Source organism: Calidris pugnax, unplaced genomic scaffold (assembly GCF_001431845.1).
Source record: "Calidris pugnax isolate Ruff unplaced genomic scaffold, ASM143184v1 scaffold17, whole genome shotgun sequence".
Taxonomy (NCBI): Eukaryota; Metazoa; Chordata; class Aves; order Charadriiformes; family Scolopacidae; genus Calidris; species Calidris pugnax.
The window spans coordinates 694,396-713,539 of record NW_015090794.1 but is presented as its reverse complement, the minus strand read 5'-3'; the positions used below and the strand labels follow the sequence as shown (position 1 = coordinate 713,539).

Below are 19,144 nucleotides of genomic sequence, written 5' to 3'. Positions count from 1 at the left end.
AAGAAAAAAAAATAAAAAAAAAAAAAAAAAAAAAAAATCACACAGGGTTGGTTTCTTTCTTTCAATTTCCAAAGAACAGTTGATGTTGGCAGGGGGATCACCTCTGGAGATTGCCTTGTCCAACCCTCCTGCTCAAGCAGAGGCACCTACAGCAGGTTGCCTAGAACCATGTCCAATGGCTTCTGAATATCTCCAAGGATGGAGACTCCACAACCTCTTGGGGGAACCTCTTCCAGTCCTTGGTCACCCTCACAGTAAAAATGTGTTCCCTGATGATCAGGCAGAACCTCCTGTGTTTCATTTTGCCCTCACTGCCTCTTGTACAGTCACTGGACACCACTAAAGAGCCTGGCCCCACGTTTTTTAACCATTCTTTCAGATATTTGTACATGCTGATGAGATCCCTCCCTGAGCTATCTTTCCTCTAACATCAACTATCACACTGCTCTCAGCCTTTCCTCATAAGGGGTGTTCCAGTACCTCCACCACCTTTATGGCCCTTTGCTGGTCTCACTTCAGTAGTTTCAATCTCTCTAAGTTGCCCAGAACCGGACACAGAAATTCCAGATGTGGCCTTATCAGCGCTCAGTCTTTTCAGATGTCTTCTCATACTAGTACATTTCCTTTTTTTTTTTTTAATTTCCTCCTGAACTTATCTTTTGAAGCACAGCTTCTCTGTTTGAGTTCATACTGAATATTGCTGCCTACCTTGACATCAAGAATTAGGATCGTGTCACTCAAAGGCTAACAACTTCATAAACGTTATGGATATTCAGTATTACTTTCTAAAATTCTATTTTTCAAGGAATTTACAAACTTAAGCTATACCACCACAGAGCCTAAATTTTTTCTTTCTTCATGGATATGGAGGAAGAAACTATGATGATTTGCTGTTTTAAATAATCTATTTGATAAATAGTGAACTTACACACCAGTTTCTTAAGCACAGGAATACCCAGCACTGTTGGCTTTCTGGAGCATCTTTGCCTTCATGGAAAATAAAGACAGTTTGTTCCATAAGCACTTGGGATAAATTAAATGAGAATGGTGGCGAAACAGGTCAAGAGAAAATTTTTTCAATGAAATAATGCTTTTTTTCCTGTTTCTTGTATCACTCCACCAAGAATGTATTTTCATTTTAAAAAACAAAAAGTGTGTTGTACACCAAGCAAAGTCACATACATCCACTTTGACACAACCAGAATTTAAATATAATGCAAAATTCTTATCATTTTAAAACTCTGGAGCGTTCTAATAAAGCTTAGTAATAAGTAACTTACAACAAAACTGAATGCTTTTGCTTTTGAACATTATATAGCACCAAAGCTGACAAAAAACCTTGATGGTTGGCATTTTACGAACTTTTTTGAGGTAGCTGTATCAGTTAAACTGTTTTCTTATCACTTTGGTTCCTGGCCCCACTGGAAACAAGAAGCCAAGAACAGGGGAAAAAAAAACCAAACAAACAACTTTAAAAGTTTAAATAATTCTCATTGTTACTTGATTAGTCATCTTTGTGATAGGAATAATGGAATGATGTTTTCTTCCTTGGCAAGAACAAAAAAGTGAACATGACCTCCTAGAAAAAAGTTCACTGAAATAAATGCTCTAGTTTAGTTTTCATACTTAGCAAAAAAAAAAAAATCTGTCTACAAACATTTTTATTGCTTTTCCCTATATATGACATTAATTCATAAATACTAAGATACTAAAGAGTAATAATTCAAATTATAAGTTGTGAACAAAAACTTATCCGTGATGCAGTGGAAGCTTAAGCACCAAGTTTAAAATAATGCCACTAATCTACCCAAAACACAAATAAAATTGATCTCCCTGTCTAACGAGGTAACTACAAGAACATACCACCTTACTGCCCTGGAATTGGCAGGGCTAACAGAGCCAGTTAAAGAGCACCTGTGAGTACATCAGGATGACATCTTACCTAAATTGTGTCGCTTTGTCTTTGCGTGCTCGTGAATATGTTTCTTTGTAAAACAGCCAAAGAAGACACAGTAGAGGCAAGAGTGGAGTCTGTTCAGGTGGGCACCACACATATGACAAATGCACGACTTGGCCTGAAAGAGAGAAACAGACACAGACAATGAGTGACAGAAACACATCCCCAAGTCCAGCAGAATGGGGTAGACCTAACCACAAAGCTTTCCCTTTTACTTGCTGCCTTTTGAATGGGGGAAACGGTTCTGCCCCATGTGACGAAGCCACCAATTAGACATATTAATGGAGAAAACTATTCCATTTGTCCACCACACTTCCAAGTCTTGATAGGGAGCAAGTCTTGTCTAAGGACAGACAATAATCAACCCATGTACAACTCTCAGCCTGTTTAATGAACGTTTCATGCCAGGATAAGGAGGCACTGCTGCTGGAATACACCATCCTACTATTCCCAGACTCTACCTGGGCATTTCTGTTCCCACACCAACCAGGTACCAGCAGGATGGATCTGCATAGCCATTACAGCTTTGCTAAGCTGGTTCAGCTTGGTAACCTGGAAACCAAAGCTACACTAAAACTAGTCTTTTGTCAGGTTAATAGGTCTGGGGGAAGATGGAGTAGGCTGGGATGAACATCAGATCTCAGGGAAAGCAGATGCCCCACAGGGAGGTGGAAGGGGTGAAGAGGCAGGAGTTTGGGATGGTGGGACCAGAGCACAAACTCTGCTTTTTCACAGCACGGAGCTCCTTGACCTCCTTGAAAGCTGTAATATAACTTGAACATTAAAATGTTTGCGGGTATATGGCATTTCATTTCTCTGCTGGGAGATTCTGCCTGATTCATTCATTAGATTTCCCCACACCAGCCCACAAAATAGTGGCGCAACATCAAATCCACACCAGTCAGAGTTACAGAAGTCACTTTTGCCACTCTCAGGCTGGCTTTGAATCAAGTTTGGAAAGCAATGTGCTGTTACCCAAAGCGACCTGGAATGGCAAGGTATGTGATGAAAGTTGCCATGATTCACTGGAAATTTATAAGCACATAAGACTGATATGAGGGTTTGCGTTCCTATGATTTGATTCCTAGGATAACAATACATTTTAACAAGCAGGTTTGGAGGAAAAAAAGGCAATTAGGAGGTTAAGTAGACTTTTTGACCCTCAATTATATTTGAAGCCCTCTTTAAGCCAACAACAACCAAACCTTTCTTATAGCATTAAACACAGATACTTGAACAAATCTTTTGGAAAATTATCCTGCCTAGTAAGAGACTTAAGAGAGTTTGAGGGGTAAGTATTTTGCTCAACAACACTGAAACCAATTCAGGTCCAACACCATCCAACTGGAAGGTCCAGACAGGAGAAATTCCTCCCAGTAAATTCACTTTTCATCTCAGACAACTGCAACTGCATTCAGATACACAATCAAGAATAACTGAACTTCTGTAACAGATCAGAGCTACAGAAATCACTTACAGAGGAACACCTTACTCTGCAGAGTAATCTGAAAATACTATTCCTTTGCTTGTCAATATAGAAGCACCTTTTTTTCCTTCATATTAAGAATCAGAATTACTAAAATACTAAGTTATCATCTAACCCAGGCAGCACATTTCATCAAAAAAGCCCCTCTAATGTTCGTCAGTAACGTTTGTCCAATCTGCCACAACTTAAAATTAGTGCTGAATAAATGATGCATGATCCTGTTCTCGTCTGGCATTTTCTCTTTCGGAATACTTATGGCTGTTAAAAAAATAATCAACAAAGACGACTGCAGTATGCTCCACTGTGCAATTTATTTTCAAGCTTCTACAAATTAAGACTTAAATCCTGAATCTCACATATTGTGTATTCAAAATTCTCCTAATTTCTGTTAGATGAAAATAGATTGCTTGATATTGTGTATTCAAAATTCTCCTAATTTCTCTTAGATGAAAATAGATTGAAATCAAACTCCACACACCTACAGAAAGAAATATTTTAAAGTAGGACCAAAAAAAATTCACCAGCACCAGCACAATTTCCATCTTTAGAAAAATCCTGCAGAACTGTCAAACCGTTGCCTAACGGTTGCTCTTTGGCTGCAAAAGCTAAATAGGATCAGCCTATCTGTTAAGATTGCTGCTATGACAACTCCAGCAACCAGCTATTTTACTTAGCCAGCTAAAAATAAATCTTTTAGCATTAAATGTATTGTAAACAGATGACATAACAAGCACGTAAAAACCAATCCTTTTAGCCTAAAAAGCAGAAAATTCATACCCTGAGAGTTTTTATTTCAATGAAAATTAGGAGAAATCGAAGAATGTAAAAAAAAATTAGTGGTGAGTTAAAAGAGAAATAAGTTCAATCACTTATTTAAAGGAAGCTATTTTATCCATATCCTCTATTTGTTCAGTATAGCTCAAGTTGGTTTTTCTAAAATTATAAGAAAACAAGGTTAAAAGACAACAGAGTGAAGAAAGAAATCAATATTAAAAAAAACCACTAGCTATTCTTAACTAAATTAGCTGTCTCCTTTTCATCTGTCTGTACTTTTAAACAATTTGCTAAGTTAAAACAAAGCTGCCACCCTCCCACCCCACCCCAAATAATCAAATTACTCTGTTTCATAATACTCCCACCCTTGCTCACATCTCCTGAGGCTACAGCCTAAGACGAAACAGAATACTGCAAATGAGTAATCAAAATCGGTCGGACCCATAAAGTCACAAGCTTGCTGTAAAACACGACTCAGCTTTTTTAAAATGCGAGTTAGGTCTTGCTTATGGTCCACATGTTTTTGGGAAGTCAACCAGCATTTTGGCTGCAGAATCAACCTGTCACTTCTCCTTTCCTCTGGTATGTCCTCCCTACATACAAGACACAAGAACGCCCCTTCCTTATCCTAAGACATAAACGTAGAGTCTTCCCTTTCCTCCTCTCCCATTATTATTCTGCTCCTCCCATCATTTAATTCTGTTCCTTGCTTTCTTCTCTCCTTTAGTCTCCTCACCCTCAATTACTCCACTCACCAATCTTTTACCCTGTTCTCTCTCCCTCACCTTACGTCCCCAGCCATCTCCCGTCAGTCCATACCGGATCTCTGTCCATCCTCTTTACTTTTGCTGTGATATTCTCACAAAACTGCACACAGAGACCAGAAGAAGCCCTAAGCATCTTCCTTCTGGAAGATTATAATCCATTTTTTAAGTGATAGAAAACTGGAAAGAATGGTCCTGCACAATAAGCACGTACAGAGTAACCAACAACATTTCTGACACAGCTGCAGGAGGGAGCAACATTAGAGATCCCAATTCCCTCTTCAGTGTTTTTTTTCTGCTACTTGCACACCCAGACCTTCAGCAATGGCTCCGAACCTCCTTTAAAGTGGGTTTAAACAGCCCAGCAAATGAGGATGTAACAATTAGTGCAGGACACAAAAGGGAACTGGTTGAAATCACCTGTAACACAGGGCAACAGAATCCATCTCTAAAAGGCTACCGGCTCTAATACTGCTCATAGCTATGATAGGAAATGAGTTAAAAAGAAAGCAGCAGGCATCAGTAGGTCAAAAACTAGACTGCTGACACTTCAAGACTTCCCAAATTGTCACAATAGCTTATTATTAGTTTACCATCCTACCATCAGAACAGCAACGGAGAAAATGAATGCATCCAGCTGGCATTGTTTTACCCCAGCAGCTCCCTGTCCCACAGTTCCTCTCCTGCTCTCCTTTCCTCCACCTACAGCAAGGTGGTCCCGCTGGGCACGTAGCACCAGTTGTTTCAACTTCATATGGGCTCCTCAAATCAATGAGTGGCAGTTTTCATGGCAATATGCTATCATCTCTGCAATGCAAACGGTGCAGAAAAAGCAGGATGCATACAACAGACCTTATCTACTGCAAACCATCCTTCTCTACGTCCAGCTACTTCAGAAGTAGCTTTAGAAACCCATTTTTTTATTTAATTGTACATGAGAGGAAAACATCTTTTTAAAAAACTTTTCCACTAGGGTACTTAAGGAGTCTTGCCTCTTATGCTCACGCCAAATATATCAAAGCTCTTTGAGAAGAGAGCTGTTGTCAGTTTTACCAGCTTATAAGCCAAAGACCTCCTACCTTTCACAGTCTGCAAACCGCATCCACCACACAGGTTCAGGGGACAAGATGAGCTAGGGAACACTAACAAGACAGTGGGAGGTTTGGGAGGTTAAGAGATCATAGGGAAGCTGTTGCCACATGGTACGTGTTCACAAGTAACTTAAAGCAGCAGATTCTTAAAGTACTCCTAAAGCAAATACACTGGCTACGGGTCCCTCAAGTGTTTGATCACGTATCAATCCTTATCATTAGGAAAGTAAAAATCTCCCAGCACAAATCTACTTCAATTTCCTCAACTTTTAAAGTAAGTTTTTGTGTAAAACAGACATAGTATTTAGATACACCAGAAGCAAGAGGAGAAATTATTTAATGTTCTAAATTTTTACCATCTTTACTGAAAGTCTGAGGGGTACACTTCCCCTTCCAGCCTAAAACCAAGTCTAATTCTTCAGCAAGAACTTTAATCTCAGACTACACAGATTAAGGTCTTTGTTGTTCAGCTCTAAACACCTACAGAATACAGGTGTCTCTGCAAAATTCTCCCTCCATGCATAAGTTTGTCACCATCATCTGCTCTGTTTCCAAGGAGAAGCATTTGTGCTCTAGAAGCGTTACTTCAGCTCAGACAAACCATTCCTTACAAGGCAGCACTTCACTGGACTTGAAAGCAGGTGAACTCTGGGCACAAAGAGACACTGAGGAGTCCCACCCACTCATGGCTGTTGAATTTTGAAGTAGGATTTATGTGAGAAAGCGAGAAACCTATTCCAACATTAACCTTGGTACAACCACTACAGCAGTATTTAGGCAGGAGAAGCTGTGAGTCCTGAAGTCAAGAAGCAAAATTTAGCAATGCTGTGAGATGTCTGGAATCAGAGTATCTGCAATTCTCAGTACTTTCTCTCCTGTTAACAGACTTTATGTTTCTACATCCAACTTGCTTTGAGTTAAAACTAGATATTTTGAAATAAATAAATCCTCTGAAGTCCCATCCCCTTTCCCCAGTGATGCTTTCACACACTGGTGGGAGAGGAAAGTAAGAAAAAGCAAGAAACGGAAGTCCACTTGCCTTAGGAACCCATGACAGCTCCTGCAATATCCTCCTCCTTGAATCCTTAATCTCTTACAGACACATAACTAAAGTGAAGAGACCGATTTAAAGTTTGCAGTGTTCGTTAATTTAACAGTAGAATAGGGGCAAGAAAAAAAAACAAACAATACCCCAACAAACAGAAAAGTCAGTCAGCAGTCAGTCAGTCAGCACTTTTGACTGAAACTTTTCAGATATGAAGTGCAAATGCCCTCACTGGGCCACAGACCAAGACATTTAAGGGATATTTAAACATATTCCTCATAGCACATATACGATATTCAGAGTCCCCGGTCTTAATGTGCACATTTTAGGTAGAGTCAATCCTCTTTGACAATTTTTGCCTCTCCTATTCACCTTGCCACATCTAGACCATAGCCAAGGGACAGACTTTTTATTCTTATCCATCCTTGTTGCAACCAATTCTTGTCCCAATGTGATGTAGATACAGCAGTGTACGTTGAACGACGAACACCATACTTCCCATAGCCTATTTTTTTTTTGAAAGAAAAAAAAAGGACACAATCACAAAAGGTCACATAACCGACCACTGCTGCTTTCCTTGCTGAAGACAGAGACCCTACGGCTGTTCCAACAGCAGCGTTTCTTCTGCCTTGTGGGAGGAGAAAGCCAATATTAAACCACAGCTGACAAGATTTATTACTCTCGAGTACTCTCTGCACCTCAAGAGTAACAAATTTAGGTCAAATCTGCCTTACGACATTTCTATCACTTCTTAGGCTGCATTTATTTCAAGATTCCCTGTACCGCTTTCCTAAGGCAGAGGCACTCCACAGACCCATCATCCGTTAGTATAGTGGCTGGGATTTTCCTAAATTTAAATACCTAAAACTTCAAAGGCATGTTCTTAGGGTTCAAGAAACAAAAAGAGGGAATTGATTCTACAGTTCTCCGTGGTATGGCATATAAATCACTCCTCCACATGCTGATAGGATGATTCAGAGTTACTCTGAGTCAGCACACATTTCTGACACATCAGCTTTAAAAAAAAAAAATAATTGAAAAATCAGCTTAAGGATTGTTCACTCACTTCCTGCAACCAAGTCTTAATTATGCTATTTTATGATTAGAAATGTCGATTATTTTTTAAAAAGAATATTCCGTTAATACTGTAAATTTTGTTTCCTGCCCCCTAGTAAAGGTTTTATCAGGCACAGGTAACTTCTTAAACTTGGTTATTCTAAATGTTTGTTTAGACAGCAGCAGAAAGAGACAGTTGAGTATTTCAGCTCTATTCAATGGCAAACATTAAATCTAAGGTGCTTGCTCTACAGCGGTGTGTTTGGTGGCTCCCATAGTACCCTCAACTGCAACAGAGAACGTCCTCTCTGAACAGGACATTTGGCTCTGACCACCTGAGCACAAGTTTGAAGACAATATCACAATTTATAAATAAAGAGTAAATAGTCTAAGTTGTTAAATAATGTCACAGTTATTAAACTGAATGTAAATAAAATATACCATTGTGACCATCTGAGCAGCTTGCTGTCCTTCTATAGATTAGATTAACCCACAGCTAATTCCAACAAATCCTACATAGGAAGCAACTTGAGAAAACTTTATTTTTTAATTTCCAAACTGATAAAACTCTTCCATTGCACCTTATTCAAGATGCTGCATCCCAACAAGGGCACAAACTGCCTGTCTTTCAATAAAGCAAAGTAACATGTGCATTCAACTCACCTGTTCCAACCCCAGAATAATTTTATCTTAATTTAACCCTGATTTTGAAAAAAGATTAGTTGACCAGTAACTTCTGCCAGAGAAAAAATGATTAAATATTTTCTGCTGTTCAAATTCTGAAGGCAGTCTTCCCCCCTTTTTAATTTTTTCAGGGTTTTTTTTCCCCTCCCTCCTATCTTCATGGAAGACACACCAGCAGAAGGGAAACGAGACTTGCAGTTTTTGAGGCCAGTATCAGAATATTTTGAACGATCTGCTTAATTAGTACTTTTAAAACTAGAAGTTTTAAAAGCACACTATTCCTGTTCCTTTTCCAGTTATATTTTTTGGTCTTGACAAATTATCTCAATTTCCTCCTCTGGCAATGACAAGCCTTTGCTAAGTGCTCTGTGGTGCTCGGATGCCAGGCTGACAAATTCTCTGGAGGCTGGGGAGAATGGGAGTTAATCCTAATTAATAAAGCAGCCTGAGCTACCTTCTGCAGGAGTGACGGCTTGCCACAACAGCAGTGTGGCTAACTCACCAGGAACCAAAGCAGTGTTGGCCAAATATTTTGATTGGACCAGGATCCCCATCCAGAGAAATAATAATGGTAAATTGAGCTTAAGGAAGAAAAAAAAAAAAAAAGGAAAAAAAAGAAGAAAAAAGAAAGAAACCAATTAGGATTGTTTCCAGGTCCAGAACAGGTCTTCTCAAATGTAAAATTAACCACAAAAGTCAGTTTGGGAGCCTATTTTATCTTGCACAAAAAAAGGAAAAAAAAGAAGAAAAAAGAAAGAAACCAATTAGGATTGTTTCCAGGTCCAGAACAGGTCTTCTCAAATGTAAAATTAACCACAAAAGTCAGTTTGGGAGCCTATTTTATCTTGCACCTTTGGACATAGTAAACAATTGTTCCTATTCTCTGCTCTACGGTTGGGAAGGTGACAGGGGAGGTACCACGCTGTCAAAAGTTAGCTGAACACCAGAAAAATGCTCTGTACAAAAGTGAATTGTTAGTAACAAAGAAAGAAGAGTGACCCAAAGACACAAGAGGAACATGCAGGTAAATTCTCAGGGCATAAGCAACACAGAGGGGACGTTTCATAACGCAAAGAAAAGAGGCCATCTCTAAAAGCATCTTCTAGACATGCCAGCTGGAAGCAACAACAATCAGACTAAGTCTGAAAGGACCAGAAACATCCTTTGAAATGACACTACCTGTTCTGCTTTGGGATGAAATATCTGGATGAAGTTATCCTAGCAAAGTTTCACAACACGGGTAACGTCCCAGCGTCCACTGATCAACAGCCAGAGCGTTCACTTTCCTTTTAAAAGTTATCCTAGCAAACTTTCACAACACAGGTAACGTCCCAGTGTCAACCGATCAACAGCCAGAACGTTCACTTTCCTTTTCCAAGCTGAACCACAAAATGGGAATGGGTGTTACTGAGCAGTCCTAGAGCACAACCAGTAGTTACCTTAATAACTCATGCAGCAGTACTCTTCCAGCCCTAAATTGGCAGGGGTTCACTCCCTATCACTGTTAAGGAAAATACCGGTAACTTTTCACTAAGAAGCAGTTGGAAAAAGGTCCAGTATAAAATAAGGAGACTCATTGATCTGAACTGAAAGAAGCAAGTTTGAAATAGCTTTGAGTTCATAAAAAAAAGAAAAAGACAGACTGCGAACAGTTCCATAGAAAAAGCTTTAAAAATGCTTCTATACATACTAAGTGCCAGACAATATAGTAGGGGTTTTATGACTCCACATGCTTTCCTGAACTCTTGAATGCATTAATTTAGAGAATTGTGTTAAAGACCATTTCCCACTGTGCCCAAATATACTACAGCTGCTTTGAGACCAGTCAAGGGAGAGAGAAATGGAAAAAAAAAAATATAAAAAAAAAATCACTGAAACTTATATCTGAAGAGACAACCTCCTTTTCCCTCTCCCTATCCACAAATACTGGATTAATAAATACAAAGAATGATCTCTAGGAGTCAGAAAAGCCTTCCTAGACTTTTCTTCCAGAAAGAACCAGACCTCTTGAGGACAGATACTTTAGATCTCATCTATTAAACTCAATGCAGTAGTTGCCAACATTATATGCTGTTATACACTAAGATTACCCTGTCCTAAAGCGACCTTTCCCATTCCTAAGTGAGCTACTCCAAGTAAGTAATTTTTTCCCAAGGATTCAGAACAAGAATAATGACTTGTTTTTAATGTGGTGTTTTATTCAATAAGATCAAAGCTCCAATGAGGCTCTGCACTAAGCGGCAGGATGGAAAACATCAGTAAACTCTTCTTGCTTGTCCCCTTCCTGCTGGAAGGGGCCGATCTGAACCACTCTGCTTCGTATCATAGAATTTGCACCTAATGCATTTTTCCTCAACTAAGACAGGTTGAGGAGCACTCTCATTATTTCTTCCATTGGCTCAACTGCTGGTGCCACCATCTCCAAAGGAGGGGCAGTGAGACACGGTTAGAGCAATTGCAGCTGTTTGTGCAGTAATCGTGCCTTCCTGCTCTAAACCAATTAGACCATGCAGCTGGAGAGTTCCTCCTATTGACAATCTGTGCTATCTTAAGCTTGGAGTGCACGCACCCTGAAGGGAATTACAGCTAAAGCTCCAAGACACTGAAGTTGAGGGATTATATGTACGGACAATACTCAGACAAGAGACAACACGCTTTTCTGAATCAACTCTCAAATGAAGACACATTCTTAAATGAAAACACTGTTGTAGTCAAAAGTCTATCCAAGCTCCAAAACCACAGCTTCAGTTCATGGGCTCTTCAAGAGACAGCAGTGACAGTCAACCTAAAACTGGAGAGTTTTGATGAAATTGACTATTGTGTTTGGGTATCAACCAGAGATCTGATTAGTTATCATACATACAGATTCTTTTCCTGCTCTCCTTACTCTGAATGATACATTATGCCAAGAGCTGGTCATTAAACCACATTATTTAAAACAAACAAACAAACAAACAAAAACCAAAACAAACACCACTACAAGCCAACTTTTTTTTTTTTTTTAATTTTTGTTCCACACAAAAATTCAGCAGGTACAAGGCTGAAATGAAACCAAAAAAAAAAAAAAAAAAAAAGGAAGAGTTGCACAACTTAAAAGACAGCACAAACTCAGCGAGAAAATAGGAGGATGCTCTAAAGATGCAATTTTGGCTTTCCTATATATAGTCACACTAGTAAAAAAGCTGTATTTCAACAAGAACAAAGCAATTCTCCTGAATTTAAATGACTACGCTGAAATTGCTTATTTGCTTCTCCTTCCGTAGGTGCTCATCCCCACCACTAGCACTTACAAATCTAAATGATTTCTCAAGTAGTCTATAAAAGATGCATTTAAGAGCCTATTGTGTTTTTAAACCATTTAAATAATGGATCTTGTTCAAATTAAATCGCATGTCCTTCTACAGTAAGATTCTTTTAAAAAAGTGGAAAGCGTATTTGCCTCGTGAAAACACATAAGCTGCTTAAAGTTCAAATGCATCTCTTTCCCTGAATATATATGATGCGTGGATACGTTCCGTGTGTTGATTTTTATCTATTTCCTGCAATGCACCACTGCAGTAGCGAATTTCACATGAGAACAAGGGGCTTGCCAATACCGCAGTAGTGTATTCTAAGATCTAGTACAAAATCTATTACTTTACCTCACCGTTCCCCCATGTCAGCAAATCGTGGAAATGTTTTTAAACGTCCTATTAGGTAATGTATTGATCTCATCTGTGGGCACGTGATTTGGGGAAGCAATTCAAGGAGCGAGCTAAACAAACCTGCCTGATGCTGTGCAGAGTGTCTTATTAAACCCTGCCCAGGCTGCAGAGATCGTATTTTGCCCTGCGCAAAACTAAGAAATCTGATTCTTCATATGAAAACAGGTAGGCTCTTGGGAAGCTTGCCATATTCCTTTGATGGAAATACTCCAGACAGCATCCTTCCAGAAAGAACAAAAAAAAAAAAAAAAAAAAAAAAAAGAGAAAATAATGGTTTAATGGGTTTAATATTTTTCCTAGAACTTTTTTTTTTTTTTTTTTTTTTTTTTTTTTTTTTTTTTACCCTTCCAAAAAAAAAAAAAAAAAAAAAAAAAAAAAAAGAAACTTCAGGATACATAAGATCAAAGTCCTAACAAGTCCTACAGCCTCATTTAGAAAAGCTCAGATTTTTCAGCTATCTTTTCTTTAACTACTCTAAGATGTCCATAAAAATACGTGGACTTAATTAGTCCACATCAAAGTCAAAGCAATTCTGCTAGTAGGAAAGATGGAAGGGATGATGCTACAGCACAGATTCTCTGTGGCATGACTTATTTATGAGACAAATACTCTCAGTAAAAAAAAGACTAGTAGAAAATGAGCAGCAATGGAGCGACGGAGCGCATCTATCAGCGACTATTTGTTTCATTAAAAAAACCCCCACACCAATGCCACACTAAATAGGGCAGATCTACTGTTGAGCCTAACCAAAAAGCATTAGGCTGGTAGAAGACATTTCTGTTTTTAAAAGCTTCCTATGAGTTATACACCATTCTGTCAAGACTTCAAGAGTTACACATGACATTTTCGTATTTACTGCAGTAAAGCAAGCCAACTACTAGTACAGAAATTAACCCCATTGCTTGCAACTTCTCTGACAATTGTGGGTTTCAATGATGATACATATAACAAATAAGTAAGACATAGAAGCCAAACTCACTTCTTGCCATAAGAATAAACTTCCTCTTTGTCTAATAGGAGCTGAAGACAACTTCTAGTCCCCTCACAGTGCCTACAAGAAAAACCATTACAAAACAATAAACCAAACTTCCCTTTTGGTTTTACAAGAGCTACACAGAACATTTGCTGATTCTCCTTCCAAAGACCAAATTGCCCAAAGCACCACAAACCATTCCCAAGAAGCACATTCCCCCTTAAAAATGTGCCAGAAAAATGAGCTGATGCCGAAAAGGCCGTTAACCCATACACACTGAAGAGTCTTCACAGAACAAGTGCATCCGCTAAAATCACAGCGAATCTTTCAGATAAAGCAAGACAGAATATTCACAGGGACTCAAACAACGTTTTCATAAGCATGAACCATAAAATGGAAATATAATGGACAAACTAGAAATGTTTAGTGCCTCGCTCCACTTGTCTATTAACACATAAGCATCTGAGGACATATTTATGTTCACATAGCTGTATGTGTACAAGAATACTCTAAGCCAACCAGCACACTACTGCCTTGAACAACCAGAGAATGAAAGCAAATTCTCAATATGCTTATGCAGAACATGCTAGGAGACCTAGTAAGCTGAAGCTTACTATTTCCTCATAGCTCAGTACAAAACAAATTAATAATTCATTTCACCAGAGGAAAATAAGAGGCCTTTCATTCACTGGAAAACTTTCATGCAAACTCGCAAACCTAAAGTTCTAAAGATAAGACAGAGGTGGTCAGAACTGCAATTCACCCTTTAGAAGATCTAAGATTTAGAAAGATGAGATATTCTGAACCCTACAGACATGCAAGTCAGCTTAGAAAAACTGTTATCAAAGCAACGTGAATACGAAATACCTTTTGGAAGAGAAAGGAGCTTTGATTTCTCACACTAAAACTCCTAAGGCCAATGAAAGCATCTTTAGAAAAAAAAAAGATCTGGGAAATGAGCATTTTCATGATAAAAATGTCTTCCTTTATCCATGTAAAGAGTTTGCAAATTGCGGCAGTCCCACAGAATAATCATGATGTGTGCAGGAAGGTGGGCGATAAAGTGAAGAGTGAGTTAGTGAAGAGATAGTTAGCAAAGAGCATCTGTCTTCTTACATAGGATGTACAGCCAATTATTATGCTTTAACACTTTATGCTGCATTTGGAACATTAACTTGTTTTGCAAAATAAGTTCATTTTACCTGCCTCTCAGAGGAATGAATTGGGAGGAGAGGTGCAGTTAAACTCCTACCGCCTCTCAAGCTCAGGGCACACCAAATTCTATCTGCTGTCGGGCAGGAGGGCGTGGGGAAGGGGTGGTTTTCAAGTAGAGAAATTTGGAAGACTAAATGGAATCAAAAAGCAAACAAAAAACCCTCTAACCTGCCCTCCCCCACAAAGAAACTAAGCTGACCCCCAAATCCCAACACAAAAAAATACATCACAATAGATTCCCAATTTAGCCCTGCACTAATAAGACTCAGTACTTAAAGCTGAGTTTGGAGCATCTTGTCCACATGTTAAGCAAAAAAAATGCTGCAATAAGAAATACTTTTTTGTAGAAACATGGAACTACAAAATTTCATCTGTCTGCTCCTTTCCCCCCGCCTTAGAATTTCTATTCCGAGGTACTACCAACTATTTTGCTAATTATCTCAAAGCCAAACTTCCATTAAGACAGGAAAGAGAATTTTAAATTTGTTGCATGTGAAGTATCTCTAATCTTACTTAGCTGTGTTTAAACTGAACAACGAATATAATATACAATCTTCGTATTTTGTGGTTGAAGTTCTATAGTATGGGAGGAATAGAGATTTCAAATATACACCAGCAACAAATTCAAAAAAAGGACACCGTTTCTTGATGGTTTCAGAGTGCTACTGAGAAGCTGGGGACAGCAATCCTTAGAAAGGTTTAACACTGTAAAGGTCACAGTGTCTGTGAGTCACTCTCTGCATTTCCATGACTGATGTCAGGACTGTTAAAGATGCTACTTTTTTAATTATTTTTTTTTTAAATGATGTTTCAGTTATAATGCTGAAACTTTCCCCTCAGAAGTGTAGGATGACAGCTTCGCAGGAGAAATTCTCATTTCTTTGCTCCTCTTAGTTTGTTGATTACAGCTGAAGAAATCTTCTCGTACTCTGATTTTTTTTGTTCCAGCAATATCCAATCACTCAACAATATTTTGTTGGGTATTTTTGATGTACCAAACAATAGCATTAAGTAAAAATCCATATATTCCCTTCTCACAGATGCCTGTAAGTCATTAACGGATTACATTTGTTCAGAAGACCCAAACAAATTTCTGAATTGAGATTTTTAAATTGAGCGTAGAGAAATTCACCCTCGTGTTTTCAATAGTCTATTCTGTACATTACTAAAAGGAGTGCTATTAGGAAAAAAGGTGGGGCTTTTCTATTGAGTCGCAGGCAAAAGTTTGTAATTACAGTATTAAAAAAGGGGCAAACACAATTATTTGTATCTTTTTGAGCCCTCACCATCAGTAGTTTTGATTTCAGGAAGTTTATTTTGATTCTGATCAGGCAGAGTTTAATAAACATGAGGCAAACCTGTAAGTGAATGGAGTTGACATCCAGGCCCTAAATCTGTCCACTGACATTTGTGTATGGAGAAAAAAAGTCTAGAGCTGCGCCGCAATGCAATTCTTTGAAGAGCAACATGGAGAACCACCAAATAGATTCAAATCCTCATCTCGACCCAGCTCAAACTGCTCGCCTACAGTGAATACGAGAACAGGAAAGTGTTTATGTGCAGGTCAGATGCCACTCACCCTGTCAGCAAAGGGAGATGCTTCTCCTCGTAGCAGCTTTAGACTACATGAATTCATTAGAAGAAAAATGTCTGTCCTTACTACTGTGAGAATAAACATCCGAACAGAGTATAAGATAGGTAGTTTTGTTGTTTTTTATTAGTGTTGTGAAGTTTTTTTTATTCGACTCTCAAGCAGTTGCTGCATCTTATTAAAAAAAAAAAAAAAAAATCTCTTCTGGCACCCAACAGCAGTGTGAGAAATAGCCAGAGCTTTGTATATTTGATTGGTTTGAAAAATTTTCATATTCAGCAATAAAGCCAAAAAAGAGACAAGTCTACATCTCTTGTCCATGCTTATGATTGCAGTGAGTGAGGCAACTGCAGCTGTAAGCCAGGGCCAGGCATGGACAGTTGAGGGGAGGAAAAGGAAGGGTGCACATCCCAAACTACCCATGAGAGGGGCTGGGGAGGTGACAGGAACCACACCAGAACCCAAACTCTTGCTGTCACCCACAAGGCCCAGCAAGGCAGAAGTAGAGAAGCAGCATTACCTAGAAGAGCTCTGAAGATGATGTAGCACTACCCACGTAGCTCAGGTTCTGCATCACTTTTGAGACCAACATTACAATAACGCATGTATTACAGGTATCAGCCGTGGTAAGTCCATCCTTGCCTACAGCCAAGGATGTATGGTCCAACAGTTGATCCAAAAATTGAGACATAAGAACAAAAGAAAAAAAAATTTTTTTAAAGCTTCACAAATACAAGCACAATCTTAGAGCAACAATTCCAGTGTCACTGTTGTAGACTTGTGAACACTGACTATTTTGAAATAGAGTTTCTATTCCATGCTTCATCTTCTAACGTTTATTCTCTTCATTCATAATTTGGACCAAAGCTCATTCATAATTTGGACCAAAGTTGAAAGACAAGTGGCTGAATTTCAGAGAATCTGAATACTTGGAACTTCTACCAACTTCAGGACTACAGCAACCCTGAAAATTAACTCATGAGTAGACTCCAGCTACTGCTCCATGTTGACACCATGTAGAATCTCCTGCAGCAAAAGATATGAAGATTTTGTGCTGACCAGCCATACCTTGCTCTCTTCACTCGTCTTCTGCATTTACGAGCGAGGAAGCACTAAACCCTCAACTCAACATAACATTCCCTTCAACAACGGCCGATCCCTTCAGTTTAGCACCACTTAAACGCCACCAGCATTATTTCCACTTTTTCCTTTTTAGTAGGCTGCTTGTTTACATAACGCTGCACATGGAAAACAAAAATTAGTAGATTATAGTGTTTGGTTTCATTTATGGACATTGTGCTTGGTTTGTCATTTAATGCAAAAAGTGTTAGTTTAGTTTAAAACGTGGATATAAAAATCAGTTAAGACAAAACAAATACAGACTGCAGCAGCCAGCTGGGCTCAATGGCGAGGAAAGCTTATTAGGCAAAGCACATGCTTTTTTAGCTAGAACACACCTCTGCATTCCAAAAAGAAATCCCAGCAGGACAGCAAGTTTTCACAACACGGGGATAAGAAAAGCAAGCAGAAAAATTCCCAGGCTGTTAATTACAGCGAAGGCCTATTTCATAGTATCAACAACAGATCTTTCTCCCTATTTTTCTTGCTTGTCAAAGGACAAAATAAACCAAAAACAAGATACCTCCGCTTTTGCCATTTTACCAGCCACTAGTATTTACTACTCTTTTTTAAAGAGAAGCCTGTCTCTAGAAAAGCTTCACCTACCCCTCCGCTGTTCCAAAAGATGATGTTGGAAGGGCTGCAGAAGAAAGGGTGAAAATACAATTAAGTGCAGTTAACATTACTTTCAGAACCTACAACATCCCTTCCTTCCTTGGTATCAAACAGGAAAGCATACCCAGAGCTGTAAGTATTATACAACCTGTCTGTGCAGACACCAGCTTCTTCCAAATTAATTAGGTTTCATAAAATTCTAATGCCTCTATTAAAATATGAAAGATGGAAGAGGACAAAGACATTTCAGCCAAAGTGCTACCCAATTCTCACAAGATAAAAACCCACCCACCTTTATGCTACTAAATACAGCAAATGGTGAGCCTCCTTCAAAGTACCTTCAGAAGAGTGCAAAAACCAAACTATCCCAACAAGCCAAAAACTGTAACAACAACTCAACACTTTTATGGAGTAAAGATTTATCTTACAAAGCAATTGGGGAGTTCTAAGAACCATTTCTGGTAGCCAGCTCCAAACAATTGCTAGTGACCTTTTGAAAGGAGCACAGCTTTTACTTAAATAAATTGAAAAGCTGACGTGAACAACTTTAAAAAATCCTAAAACTATTCTACTTCTTGAAACTATTCAGAGTTCTGCAGAAGAGGAACCATCAAGACAGAACGCTTTCAACACAATGCCATTGTTTCACTCCATGGTGCATCTTTTTGACAGTACTTCAGAACTCAGTAATACGCAGGTTGCTTCACATTCTTACAACAGAGCGCTCTTTAAATTAAAATATTAGAATGCAAGTTACAAGACAGCAAATAAAAAAGGTGCTGAAGAACTTCTTAAAACTATATCCAAAACAAAAAATGCTTACAAATCTCAGCAAAAGACAAAGACCTGATTTTAAAAAGAAACACAAATGGATTCACTTTCAGCAGTTTTAATTACTGCCATTATATATGTCAGATCAGTGGAAGCATTCAAACACAATACTCTGACCTTTCAGATGCTCCACTGTTATGCCTGAGACCTCTAAGCAAGAAAAAGTAACACGCTACATAATATGTAACATTTTCCACTTATTTTTTGGTGAAAACATTAAAATTTCCATTAAAGATTGA

At 38.6% G+C, this 19,144-nt stretch overlaps 1 protein-coding gene across 2 annotated transcripts in view; it reads right to left on the bottom strand.

Moving 5' to 3' along the window:
- The window catches only part of USP22 (ubiquitin specific peptidase 22), a 71,858-nt gene extending 69,783 nt beyond the window's left edge, over nucleotides 1–2,075 (bottom strand). For both annotated transcript variants that reach the window (XM_014936518.1, XM_014936519.1), the window contains exon 1: nucleotides 1,943–2,075. In XM_014936518.1, the coding sequence (XP_014792004.1) occupies nucleotides 1,943–2,054 (112 nt within the window). In that variant the 5' untranslated portion in view covers nucleotides 2,055–2,075. The remainder of the gene's footprint in view (nucleotides 1–1,942) is intronic.
- Between the last annotated feature and the right edge of the window lie 17,069 nt (nucleotides 2,076–19,144).